Source organism: Vitis riparia, chromosome 12 (genome assembly GCF_004353265.1).
Source record: "Vitis riparia cultivar Riparia Gloire de Montpellier isolate 1030 chromosome 12, EGFV_Vit.rip_1.0, whole genome shotgun sequence".
Classification (NCBI taxonomy): Eukaryota; Viridiplantae; Streptophyta; class Magnoliopsida; order Vitales; family Vitaceae; genus Vitis; species Vitis riparia.
Genome location: NC_048442.1, coordinates 18302983 through 18317090, shown reverse-complemented (window position 1 = coordinate 18317090; position 14108 = coordinate 18302983). Strand labels below are relative to the sequence as shown.

Genomic DNA, 14108 nt, shown 5'->3' with positions numbered 1-14108 from the left:
CTCAGCTTTGAATTGGTTTCAGTTTTGAGTTGAAAACCCCTCCTAGTGAACGATCCTAGAGCCACTATGCTATAGTAGCTTTGTCTTTACTACCCTAGTTCATGGTGTAATAGGTTATAAATTTTGTTGATTACTACCTCAATCAAGGAGCACCAGCTGGACATGAATCAGCTGATACACCGACTGGGCACGAGTCATATATCAACCTAAAAATATTCTATACAATATTTTTACAAAAAAAGAAATATATACTAATTAGGAATTGGGACACTTCCTAACAATCTCTACCTTGTACCAAATTCCATGAAGTCACTCTTCACAAAGCACCCAAAATGAAGATAAAAGGAATTTTCAGTGAAAATGGAATCGATTGCTCTTTTGTAGTGATATGATACAAAAGATTGCTTTCTTGTAGTAATATGATACAAAAGGTTTGTGTTATGGAGAGTTTGAAAATTGACTTTATGGAATTTGGTCCAAGGTGAAGATTGTTTGGAAGTATCTTAAATTCCTAATTAGTATAGATTTTTTTTTTCTTTTTGTAAAGAATATTTATAGGGATATTTCCAACAATCTTCCTTATTCTATAAGGAAGTCTAATATTACAATAATATATTAAATTCCTAAGGTGGAGATTGTTAGGAAGTATCTCAAATTCCTAATTAATATAGATTTTTTTTTGTGAAGAATATTTATAGGGATATTTCCAACAATCTTCCTTATTCTATTAGGAAGTCTAATATTACAATAATATATTAACCTAGAAATATTCTATATAATATTCTTTACAAAAAAAATAAAATAAATCTATACTAATTAGTTTTGGGACACTTTTAAACAATTCCACCTTGAACCAAATTCCATGAAGTCAATCTTCAAACTCTCCATGACACAAGCTTTTATATCATATCACCACGGGAGAGCAATCAACTCCACCTTCACTAAAAATTCCTTTTGTTTCATCTTGTGTGCTCTGTGATCTTTTACTTTTTCAGAAATCTTTAACCCATGCTTCGATACCAGTTTGTTGATCGGCGGAATCTTTGATGCAAATATCGTTAATCAATAACACAAAAATAAAATAATCAACACAAACAATACACGAGATTTAATATGGTTCGACGAACCATACCTGTGTCCATGAATGAGAGAAGATCATTTCACTATACAATAGAAAACATTATAGAGGACAAAACCAAAACATTACAAAGAACATAACCATATACAATTATTGGGTTCCTAAAACATTCTATGTTTCCCCATTCTTCGTATCCCTACCCTACCACTAGCTGTCTTGCTTCACTGGGTACCTTCCGTTCTTCCTCACATCTCTATCCACCTCTAGTCTTTACAAGTCCATCTTTATCTCATTACTTTTTCCCTTCCTGACCTATAATATTTATAAGGACATTTCCAACAATCTTCCTTATTTTATAAGGAAGTCTAAGATTACAATAATATATTAATCTATAAAGATTCTATATAATATTCTTTACAAAAAAAAAAATCTATACTAATTAGGAATTTGGGACACTTCCTAACAGTTTTTAGGAAACAAAAGCCACAACCCACTGCGTCTTGTGTGGCTTGATGTGATTGGAATGTTTGTCTCAAGAGGACCTGAAGCACATATGACATAAGTATTTCAAAACTAAAATTTTGCATTATACCTTGAACATGAGCTAGACCTTGAAACTATGGACTCCTAAAGTATTTATTGTTCAGTGATTATATTTGTTGGAATTTACATAGTTGAATTAAGACCTTTTTTTTTTTTGAAAGACATGTTGTTTCTAAATAGACACAACTTATTTTAAAGGATGTGTCTTGTATTCTAAAAGTCACCATCAAATCTATAAATAGGGACCCCCATGGCATTTCTTATTTATTTATTCATTCATCCATTCTCTCCACTATTTCTTCTTTTTTGTCGTTCTAGTCCTCCTTAGCTTCAAGTCTAATAATTTCTCTTTTCTTCCAAATCAAGTGATTCGTTATTTCTTATAATTTGAAGTGCTACTATCACAAGAAAGTGATCATTGTATCATATCATACGATTGTTAATAAACCGTAAGCACCTGAACGGGACAAATTCGTCTTAAGGACATAGAGTCAAACTTTAGCCTCAATCAACTTTATTTATGAGTTCCAATTTTCTACTTCATTTTATTTGTATGTTTATTATATGCACTTATTATCCATATATTTTCAGTAATTTGGATTACAGTATACGAGGATCTAACTTTTATTCACTATCGCCCATTCCTAAATTGTACGAAGATATAAATGCAAGGCAAACAATGAGCGCTTGGAGCAGCCATCTCTCAAGAAGATAGCAACGGATGGCCCAATGGATCTGGTGCCAACCAACTTCTTGTCATCTAACATGCAACCACCAGAAACAAAAGGTCCTGTTCCTTCGACTGATCCTGACATGGGCCCAACATCATCTTCCAAGCAGATTCCTCATGGAAACATTTCAGAGAGCAGAGATAGAAAAGGTACGGGTGATAATCGGGCTATGAAGATGTCAGCTGTCCTCACCCAAACTTGGAGGGATGACTTGAAATCTGGGCATCTTCCGGTATCTCTATTTGAGTTGTTGGTGAAAGTATTTTGCCCTTCGTTCCAGCTTCTGAGATGTCTTTGCTCTTGTAACCATTGGGAGGGAAGATTAAAAATTCTGTTGTTCTCACATGGTATATAATTCATGGAATCACTTCAATTCAAGAAAGAAGCTTATTTCTAATGAATTTTTATAGAAGTTTTGGCCTTTTTATGGTCCCCCATCTTACCAATTCAAGCTCTGAAAGGGCAAGGAGGTATCAACAAATGACTTATGGAAAGGAGATCCTTATGTTTTCATTGAGTAATAAGCAAGCTTTGAAAGGCCAATTGTTTTCGCCTGAAATAAAGAAATCCTCTATTTTCTTCATTAGTTATAACCAGCAATTGCATGGGAAGGAAAGCAAAAACATGGCGTTCAATTGAGAGAACATATAGAAAAATAAGTCCGCTAGCAATTCAAATACCTCAACAAAATCAACAAACAATTCAAGCATCCATTTTCATGGCTTCCCTTTCAACAACTTTCTTCAGGAAGCTGTCCTCCTCCAGGACCATCTGAACAGGCAGGAACCCCAACCCGTTGGCCATGGCGAGCATCATTTGTTTGGTCTCCTTCCTGAACTCCTCCAAATCCACCGCCCCATTCGCATCATGATCGAACTTCACGAACAGGGAGTCGTAGACATGAGCAAGCTCATCTGGATCTCTTTTAACATCAATACCGAAGTGTGTTTCAAAGACCCTCAGACTCTGAAACTCTTTCAGCATCTCTGCATAGGAGAGGAAGCCATCATGGTTTGTGTCAAGATTGGAAAAGTGGTGATGGATCAAACCATTGAATGCTTCTTCATCTTCCACAAAGCTGACAATGGTGGCACCGTCCAACACTTCCACACTCATTCTCTCTTCTGCTCCTGCGCTCAAACTGGCTAGTATCCAAGAAAAGCTCTAACCCAAGAACCAAGTAGTAAAAAAGCTTTTGATTTTGATGAAAATGAAGGATACCAAGGTTGCATATATATAGCTGAATATTAGATTAGTAGAGAAACAACCGTTGAACTTCTTGCAAAGTGATATGCTGGTTCAAACACACCGAAAGTTTTCAGCCTATTGTTTCTTTATTGTGCCTCTGGTTTCTGAAAACTCCCACGCAAACCAAGCTAATCGGAAGGCTCTCGTAAATACCATCATCACTATGTCGGTGAAACTGTATCAACCTATACATATATATTCAATCTCAAAAAATCTTCTATTACATAACAAATATGACTTTTCATATGGGTCCCCGTGTCTTTGGAAATTAAACAATAGGCTCATCTGATATGTAGATAGTCAGAAACCAACATGTAATATTGTAAGTTGTAACGTACAGTTTGGAAAACAATAGGCTGAGTTGATGTCTAGAAAGTCAGAAGCCGAAAGGACTTGACCAAATCAAAGACGAGTAACTTTTTCGGTTAAGACGATGCGCCAAACCTGAATATGAAAATCAATGTGCCCACAAAATGGACATTTCTGTGGGTCCTCTTGTTTTTCTTACCCACCACTATTCCACCGACTTCCTCAAAAGTAAACCTCCATAGTACATAACGTAGACTTAGAATACCTACCACACGAAATGACTTCATTAGTCATTATAGTGTTGAACACATTTGGAGGAAAACACATTCTTGTTATTGCATCGTATCTTCGTTAGATTCGATAGATGCCTATCGATATTCTAGAATTTTCCTATCAAACAAACACTCAGTTCAATTCCCACTCAACCACTTTTCAAGAAATTATGCGGTCCTCCTCAAGGACATTTTGGAGTACTGCTATGGGATCTAATCTTACTTGTGCTATTCTCTGGGTATATTGCTCCTTTGAAAATAATTTTTGCAGAATTTGTTTTTGAAAACAAAAACCAAGAGTATTTTTTTCAAGATATTGCTTAAAAATTGTGTAAATTTTTAAGAATAGAGAATCTTTCTTTATCTCCTCACTGCATCAAAATATATTCTTCAAATTGATTTCAAGAAAAAAAAAAGTTGAATTCACAAATGTGTGATTTTATTCATCCGAAAGAAGCGCTTTTCAATCAGGTGTGTAAAGACGTGAAAGATTAATATGAATCTCTAGTCTCTACTGCCACTACAACTTCTAAGGTCCCACCATCTTCACCAGCACAAATCAAAGCCCTCTACTACCTACGTAAGTTTGAAGAGAAAATTAAGGAAACAAGAATCTAAATCAGATTAGGGCACCAGTTTGGTGGATTCCCATTCAACAGCTTTCTTCAACAAACTGCCCTCTTCTAGAATCATCTGCAAAGGCAAGAGCCCTAACCCATCAGCCACGGCCAGCATCATTCTCTTGGTCGCAGTCTTGAACTCCTCAAAATCCAACACCCCATTTGAGTCACGATCAAACTGCGAGAACAGAAAGCAGTAGACTCCAGCAACTTCATCTGGGTCTGTCTTCACATCAATCCCAAAGTCGGTCTCAAAAACCCTAAGACACTGCAGTTCTTTCAACATCTCCTCGTAGGAAAGCACACCCTCTTGGTCTTCGTCAAGAGCGGCAAAGCGGTCATGTACCCAACTGTTGAATGCTTCTTCATCTTCAACAAAGCCAGCAATGGTGGCACCATTCAGAATTTCTACACTCATGATGGAAGCTCTTCTTCTAATCGCTACTCTTATGCGGAAGTTTTTTGGACTGGAGAACAGAATGTATGTCGGAGACGTCGATTTCGATGAAAGTACAGACGGGCTTGTACTCATATATATATATATTGTTGTAGAGTTTGTGCAGCAATGGTGGCACCATTCATTTTTTTTCTTTCCTTCCATTTTTCCTCTCTATTTCATTTCCTTTGTATTTTCTCTCAAATTTTCCAGGAACCAAACATAACCTCATTGAATTGAAGTATGAATAAAAGGGTTGTACAAAGATTTTGTATAATAATAAGTTTGTTATTGTATTGAAAAAAAATCAATGTTTCATGACAAAAGCAAAGACACAAGTATCAAATTTCATTATATTAGGAAACTCGTGAAAAATCAAGAGATCAACTTTAGTTTTGTAGATCAAAAGATCAAGTTGTAGATATTTTTACAAAATCACTTAAAACGAATGTGTTCAAGAAGTTGGAGAAGATGTTTGGTGTGATTAGTTTTACAATTCGAATTAAGACCGTTGAAATTATAATCCGACTTAAATTCAAATTAGAAGAGTTTTAAGAATTTGAGAAGTATTAGGAATTGTTATTTATTAGATTTTTTTATGTTAATTAGGACTTTTGGTCTAATAGAAATGAGAATCCTAATGCAAGTATGATTAGTTTATTATAAATAGGCTTGTTATTATATTAAAAAGTAAAATGCAATAAATTTTTAATTTAGTAAAATATTATAGATACTAAATTGTGTAGTTCCAACAAATTATACGTGGTCATGATAATATATAAAATTTTAAAACAAGTAATAATATTATAAATTTGGTGTTATATACTACTCAAGTATTAAAAAGTGAGCTACCTAGCTATTTTCTCTCTTGGAATACATTGACATGAATATAGTTCATTACGATTAACTTAATCCCTTAGTTATTTTAAAAGTTCTTTATATCGAAGTAATTAAATTAAATGTTATGTTTGGTTATAAGAAAATACTATAAAACAAAAAGACAATTAAAAAAAATCATTTTTTTTAATTTGATTGTACTATAAAAAATATATTAAAAAAACAAATATAATTAAAATTTTAAATATTTTTAAATTATTTAATTTTCACATAAATGAAATTTAAATAAATAAAATAAATTTAAAATATATAAAAATAAGTTATTAAATTTAAATTTATTTCTTATTTTACCTTCTTTTTTGTTCCTATTTTCTTTTCTTGTTTCTTCACTCACATTTCCTAGAACCAAAGTAGGTAAAGCTTAATTTTGAGTGGAAGGAAGTCACCCAGTCAATCGAATCTCATAGCTGAAATTCCTCCATGATAACAGTAGTTTATTTATCACTTCTCCACGATAACATGAATTCAATTCCCATCATTAAAGTTGCTCCAAGATGTAGGGAATTAAACCGAATTCCCAACCCGTGAGAAACAAAAATTAGAGAAAACACACGCCAAAGAAAAACAATCACACGCACAAGACAGTATTTACGTGGTTCAGCAATTTGCCTACGTCCACGGAGTTGCAGGGATATCACTATTATCAAGGAAGAATACAGAGTATTACCAAGCGGCTACAATATTCTCTATATATATATATAACACGGCAACCCCACCACACCAAAAAACCCTAATTACAAAAGGTGGTTCCACAATGGGCTAAACGGGCCCAACAGGCCTCAATAAATCTCTCATTAAAAAGCAATGCAATATTATTCGGGTCGGGTCGTCAAACCAGATCAAACAAAACTAGGCTCCACAAAGCCCAACACAAGATGGCAGGAGAAACATCGTCGACAAGTTCCCAAAGCAAACATAGTCTCACCATCCCAAACCACCCCTCCCATCAATGCTGCTGCGCAACTGCAGCCGAAGCTTCTGGCAAGCAATTATCCGTTGTGGAGAGCTCAATTCGTTACTTTTCTCCATGGATATGATGGATCACATAGAGATTCATCAGCCATGATCAACAAAGAATCTAAAATCTTGTCCAATCTTGAACATAAGATTTGGAAACAGTACGACCGTCTGTTTCTTCACACCGTAACTTGCCTCTGTTTCGAAGTTCGGCTAATGAAGCTTGGTCTCGTCTTGGTTGACTTTATGCCAACAAGTCAAGTTGATATTTTTTAGAACTATAAGAAAAAATTGATTATTAAAAATCTCAAAAATATTTTGCCATCGTTTTTGAAGCAAACTCTTTAAGAATAATTTTTATGAAAGGAAAATAACTCTCAATGATTTCAAAAATACTTTTCATAGAAGTATTTTCCTTATTCTTTACATTTCCTAAATTTCAAATTATACTCTTAAGTGATATTTGTTTTTTAAGCTTAATGTTGAATGAAAGAATTTGGATAATTTGTTTTTAACTTTTTTTATTTATTTTAATTTATTACTAATTATTTTTTAAAATCTTCTAATTAAATAGAAAAAGGAAAAAAAATATTTGACTTTTTGTTGTTAAAAATAATTTTTCAAAATAAGTGAAACAGAAGCTTAACATGATCCTTACTCTATTAGTACTTAATACTTAATAAAAATAAAATGATAAAAAATAATTTCATATTTAATTCTATCAAATAGTATTTAAAGTTAAGTTTAAGTTGTATTTAGATTTAAGTAAAAAAAAAAAAAAAAAACAAACAAACAAACAAACAAACAAACATCACCTCAATTGGAATCCAATCTTATCATGATAATTTATTTTGTATTAAGGATCACTAAAAATTTCCATTTTAATTTCTCTCACGTGCAAGAGCCTTCCATCCTATGGTTCTCTCTCCAAATCTAAGCAAAAGAGATGTGTGGTCTTCTCTCTCTTGAGGCCTATGGAGATTAGGGTTTCTTCTTACTATAAGTGAAAGAATAAGACTGAACTAACCTTAAACCCTTGGGTTTCAATGAATAAAATAGTACCAGTAGAAATTATAAGTCACTTAATTATAAACATTTATACAATCTTGTACTTTTACAAAAACACTTGTGTCTTATATTTATATACCCTAATGCACACTTATGATTAAAAAAGAGATTTTCCACAAAGCATGTGCTACCAAAAAATGTAAGTTCGAGCAATGGATCACAGCATCCATGGAAAAATACTAGCTCTCTTATAATCAAATTTTGAAATTGACTATACTTTAATAAAGTAAGTCAACTTCACTCTAATATCCTATTACATTAAAATCCAGCATCAAGAGCCCTAACCCATCAACCACATACATATGTCAATGTAGTTAAGAGCCCTATCCCATTAATATTATAAATTCTAGCTTCAAGATCCAATATTAAGAAAAGTTTAAAACTAGTTTGACATATACATATGTTAAGGTTGTCTTTAATTTTATCAATGATGGAATCTTGTTTGTATGATATCAAGGTTTCTTCCCTTTCTCTCAAAATTGAATTCAACATATGTCAAGGTTAGATATAAAGTGTGTCAAGGTTAGGTAAAACAAATGTCAAGGTTAATTTATATTATGTCAAGGTTGTCTTATATTTTTGTCTCCATGGTTATTCCAATAAATGTCAAAGTTTGGTGCTATATAGGTCAAGGTTTCTAGGTACATATGTCAAGGTTAGATTCTATGTATATCATGGATATCTCACATATGTCAACATTTGGTGTGACATATGTAATAGTTGCTATTGCATATGTTAATGCTAGGCCTGGGTCATGTGTCAAGGTTGCCTATGAAAAATTGAATATTATTTTACTTTAATTGTTAGATACCATTTTTTTTTCTTTTCAACAGAGAACATTCCTTACCTTCAATGTCGCAAAGATATATATATATATTCAATGTCACATGTCAACAAAGTTTAATTACATTAGATTTGGATAAGATCAATCATGGATAAATCCAAGCTTCAGACATGGAGAAACAATGCATGCAATACCCGGTATTGTGTTTTTGCACTTGGGTTGGGAAGACTACAATGACTCAGTTCACCTTCTGAGCTTGTGGCAGTGTTATGAAAAATTAGAACTATTCTCATGTGCAGTTCACCTTCTAAGCTTGTGGCATCTAGTTGAACTAATCAATGAACCCTTTGATCAGTCAGGCCCTGACTTTCAGGCATTAATAAACCTGGTGCAAACTACACAACCTAATGCAACTCAAATTATACAATTTCTTAGAATGGTGGGTCATCTGCCTTGCCTTTTTCTTTGTTGATAGGCAAGAAATTTATTAACAGGCACCCTACAAGAAAAGGGATCACACCATGTACAATAGAAGCATACAAATGGGCCATAAGGCTGAAAAGAAAGGGGAAAAGCTACATATGCCCCCTCCTGCCTATATATTATCCAAACAATAAATGAACCCTACATGAGTAAAATATAGATCATTTGATGCCATTGAGTTTGCCTTGATTCAGGTTTGTTTAACTTGCTTTATGTAATCTAGTGTGCTGCTGAGCATTTGGTTTCAAGAACATTGCTTTGCATGGATACATAGATTCACCTCTCTTTTCATCTCCCTAACATCTTACTCTTAATTTCACATTTCATCCTCAGAATTCAATTTTATTAGATTTTGCAGATTTGGGCACGTTTATAACAATCAGCAAACGCAGCTGACGGCCGGAGACTCTGCTCCATGCGTTTTTAGACCCAAAACGTGCTATGACCCAACGCTATGGTGCAATTCAGGGTTTGGCAGCTCTAGGACCAAATATGGTACTCCTCTCATACTTCTTTTATATGATTGTACGAAGAAAATAAATAAAAAGCCATCTAAAGAACAAAATTTTGGGGCTTTACCTGCTTTTATTTTATAATCTTTCCTACTTTAGGAAAATGAATTTACTTGAAATGGAAGAACCTTTGACAGAGGTTCTTCCATGTACTCTTTCTATTTTTCCCTTCTTCTCAACCGAATAAAAAATCTGTTTCTTCTCTTCTCAACCAAATGACATTTATATATATATAGGAGTTTGTTTTGATATAGTTTATCTACCATTAACTGGAGCTTTAAGTTGTTTGTGATACTGTACTTTTTGCTTAGGTTCGCCTACTTGTAGTGCCAAATCTTGAACCATACCTTCGACTTCTTGAACCTGAGATGCTCCTTGAGAAGCAGAAGAATGAGATAAAGAGGCATGAAGCATGGCGTGTTTACGGGGCCTTGCTGTTGCGTTTAGTTTGTAATGGGTTTGTAATGTTATCCAGTATGAGAAGTCCTAAGATGGGTTATATGTTGCATGTAATGAGAACATGTTTCTTTTATTCTTTCTTTCTAGCGTGCGACAGGTCAATCTATATATGATCGGCTAAAAATTTTCTCACTTTGCCATCCCCACCAGCACGTGTTTCAGGACCAACGAAAGGGTAGTTACATCACCGCCAAGTAAGAGTCGTGAATTTCTTTGATTGGCAATATATACACTTACGCACACATATTGCCTAAAATATATAAGGTTTTGTACGGCTTCTATTCCTATATGGTCATTGATATAACCAGCCAAAGATTTGACCTAGGGTTGATATTGATGTCTTAAAATGATACAAGTTACAGTACTGTAGCTGTCCGATCATTTTGATGCGATTGGAATGTTTGTCTCAAGAGGACCTGAAGCACATATGACATAAGTATTGCACAACTAAAATTTTGCATTATACCTTGAACATGAGCTAGACCCATGAAACTATGCACTCCTAAAATATTTATTGTTTGGTGATTATATATGTTAAAATTTACATAATTGAATCGAAATTAAGCTTTTTTTTTTTTTTTTTTTTTGAAAGACATGTTTCTAAATAGACAACTTATTTTAAAGGGTGTGTCTTGTATTCTAAAAGTCACCATCAAATCTATAAATAGGAACCACAACATTTCTCATTTATTCATTCATTCATTCATCCATCCATTCTCTCCACTCTTTCTTCTTTTTTGTCATTTTAGTCTTCCTTAACTTCAAGTCTAATCGTTTTTCTTTTCTACCAAATCAAGTAATTCATTGTTTCTTGTAATTTGAAGTACTACTATCATAAGAAAGTGACAGTTGTATCATATGAGACGATTGTTAATAAACCGTAAGGGACAAATTCATCTTACAGACATAGAGTCAAACTCTAGCCTTGATCAACTTTATTTATGAGTTCCAATTTTCTACTTCATTTTATTTGTATATTTATTATATGCATTTATTATCCATATATTTTCAGTGATTTGGATAACAACATGTAGAGGAACTAACTTTTATTCACTATCGCCCATTCCTAAATTGTATGAAGATATAAACGCAAGGCAAACAATGAGCACTTGGAGTGGCCATCTCTCAAGAAGATAGCAACGGATGGCCCAATGGATCTAGTGCCAACCAACTTCTTGTCATCTAACATGCAACCACCAAAAACAAAAGGTCCTGTTCCTTCGACTGATCCTGACATGGGCCTGTAGACAAAAAAATTAGTGGATTAAATTACCACTAATTTGGTCTTCAAAATGAATAAATTAAAAAAAAAATCCTCTTATGGATAAGTTTCCCTAATCTCCAACTATAAAAAGGATAACAATAATAATAATAAGAAAATTATTATTATTATTATTATTATTATTATTATTATTATTATCTTGTTGGTAAAACTTCCCGAATAGGAAAATTTGCTAAAATCAAGGAACTAAATCCCTTGAATTAAGCAACTAAAATTCGGGAATTTGAAATTCAAATTCCCTATCTTCACCTATAAATAGAGGCATCTTATATCAAGAAAAGAGAAATAAAATCAGAAAAAAAAAATCAAAAAGGAAAATTTTTAAAAGAAAATCCAAAGGCGACTTCGTACAATAAAAAAAAGCTTCATCAAATCTCCTACAAGTTTGATAAACGGAAAAAGAATTACTACACGCATTCTTTGCCCTTCAACAAGGTCATTCGGGAATAAGTCACTTGTTGCCCTCGATTGATCTTCAAAATCAAGAAAACATCATCGTCATCTTCCAAAGTGTGATCAAGGCAAAAGAATGGAGAGAAAATATTCTTTTGGAAAGAATATTATTTTTGAGATTATACCCATAATATTTTAATTTCAATAAACATTTCGTTTGCATTATTTTCATATTTTGTTTTGCTAATTTTTGCAGGACCAAAAAATTTACGAAATTTGTGCATACAAATTTCTGGCACGCCCGGTGGGACATCTCTGCCTCTCATCTCTTTTGTTAGAAGATTGATCTCTACTTCATCGATGACACCTAAAAGAACTCAAGTTGTGCATGTCAACAAGGGCAATGACAAGATCGTCATTGTACAATCGACACATGATGCCGCTATGGGCCCCATGACTTGTAGCAAAGCAAAATCAACATCTTCACTCTCAACAAAACAAACAAGTGAGTCTGCTTGTTTGCTAAAACCGGTAAGAACGAGTGATGAGCACCAACCACTCATCACCTTGATCTCTTTGGGGGCAAAGAGCCATAGTCCTCATAGCAGGGGAGAACTCCCTTCAACACCACAGGACTTTGGGGATAAATCTCCTTACTCTGTTACCAATGTCAACTCTAGCACCTGCTCACACTCTGGATCATCAATTGGAATGTCAAATGAGGAAAACTACTCCAATCGTTCTAACTTTTTTACTTCTCCCTTCTCGATGACTATGTCGGTAATGACAACCGATACTACATCCGTAGAGGAACAATTAGCAGAGATGGCTCACGTCATCGCCAAACTCACCAAGACGGTCGAGGAGAAGGATATGCAAATAGCCTCCCTCATAAACAAGGTTGAGGCAAAAGTACAAAATACGGGTGAGTCAAGTCAGGGACTCAACCACCTTCCGAATGTTACATCTTGTCTCGATGATGCACCACATGCGTATAGGACAATGCAAGTTGAGAGACAAACGGAGGAATCTACCTCAATGGCGTCATTATTTGTCCAACAACTTCAGGATATGATAACTAACACCATTAGAGCGCAGTACGGTGGACCTTCACAGAGTACGCTCATGTACTCTAAACCTTACACTAAGAGCATTGATAACCTACGTATGCATGTGGGTTATCAACCTCCAAAATTTTAATCATTTGACGGAAAAAGAAATCCAAAACAACATGTTGTCCATTTCATTGAAACTTGTAACAATGCAGGCACAGATGGTGATTTATTAGTTAAACAATTCGTCCATTTTCTCCAAGGAAATGCTTTTGATTGGTACATAGACCTTGCACCTGAGTGTATCGATAGTTGGGACTAAATGAAATGTGAATTCCTCAATCATTTCTTTATCACGCAACGAACTATAAGCATGATGGAGCTTACTAACACTAAGCAATGGAAAGACGAGCCGATTGTAGACTATATCAACCGTTGGCATTCCTTAAGCCTTGACTGAAAAGATAGATTATCTAAGGTATCAGCCATGGAGATGTGCATATAAGGAATGCATTAGGGTCTCCAATACATCCTCCAAGGGATACGACCTCGTACCTTTGAAGAATTAGCTACTCGAGCACATGACATGGAGTTCAATATAGCCAACCATGGTCCTAAAAAAGACCTTATTGTTGACCAGCAAAGAGAAAGACACAACGGGAAAAAAAAAAGTGATAAGAATTCAATAAAACTCATCCAGAAGTCAATGATAGTAAATACGACTCCTATCAAAATCTCAGCACGAGATAAAAAGAATTATATAAAAGAGGCTAGACTAACCCAGGAAAATGAGAGGTGTCGATTCACCTTGAAGAAATTAGAGAAGAAGAAGTATCATTTTCCTGACTCTGATGTGCCTAGCATGTTGGAAGACCGACTCCAGAAAAATGTTATTGAGCTACCGGAGTGCAAACATCCAGAAGAAATGGGTCGTGTTAATAATCTGAACTATTGTCATTACCATCGAATTGTCAGTCACCCGGT

General features: G+C 34.3%; 2 protein-coding genes across 2 annotated transcripts; both read right to left on the bottom strand.

Moving 5' to 3' along the window:
* Positions 1-2898: 2898 nt before the first annotated feature.
* LOC117927221 lies at positions 2899-3564 on the bottom strand. Its single transcript, XM_034846671.1, has one exon. The coding sequence runs from the start codon at positions 3466-3468 to the stop codon at positions 3055-3057; it is 414 nt and encodes a 137-aa protein (XP_034702562.1). The 5' UTR covers positions 3469-3564; the 3' UTR covers positions 2899-3054.
* Positions 3565-4805: 1241 nt separating this feature from the next.
* On the bottom strand, positions 4806-5219 carry LOC117926059. The gene has a single exon (XM_034845143.1). The coding sequence runs from the start codon at positions 5217-5219 to the stop codon at positions 4806-4808; it is 414 nt and encodes a 137-aa protein (XP_034701034.1).
* Between the last annotated feature and the right edge of the window lie 8889 nt (positions 5220-14108).

Bases quoted from the DNA above. Each gene is read 5' to 3' on its own strand.
- LOC117927221 (XM_034846671.1), bottom strand. From the start codon at position 3,468: ATGAGTGTGGAAGTGTTGGACGGTGCCACCATTGTCAGCTTTGTGGAA.
- LOC117926059 (XM_034845143.1), bottom strand. From the start codon at position 5,219: ATGAGTGTAGAAATTCTGAATGGTGCCACCATTGCTGGCTTTGTTGAA.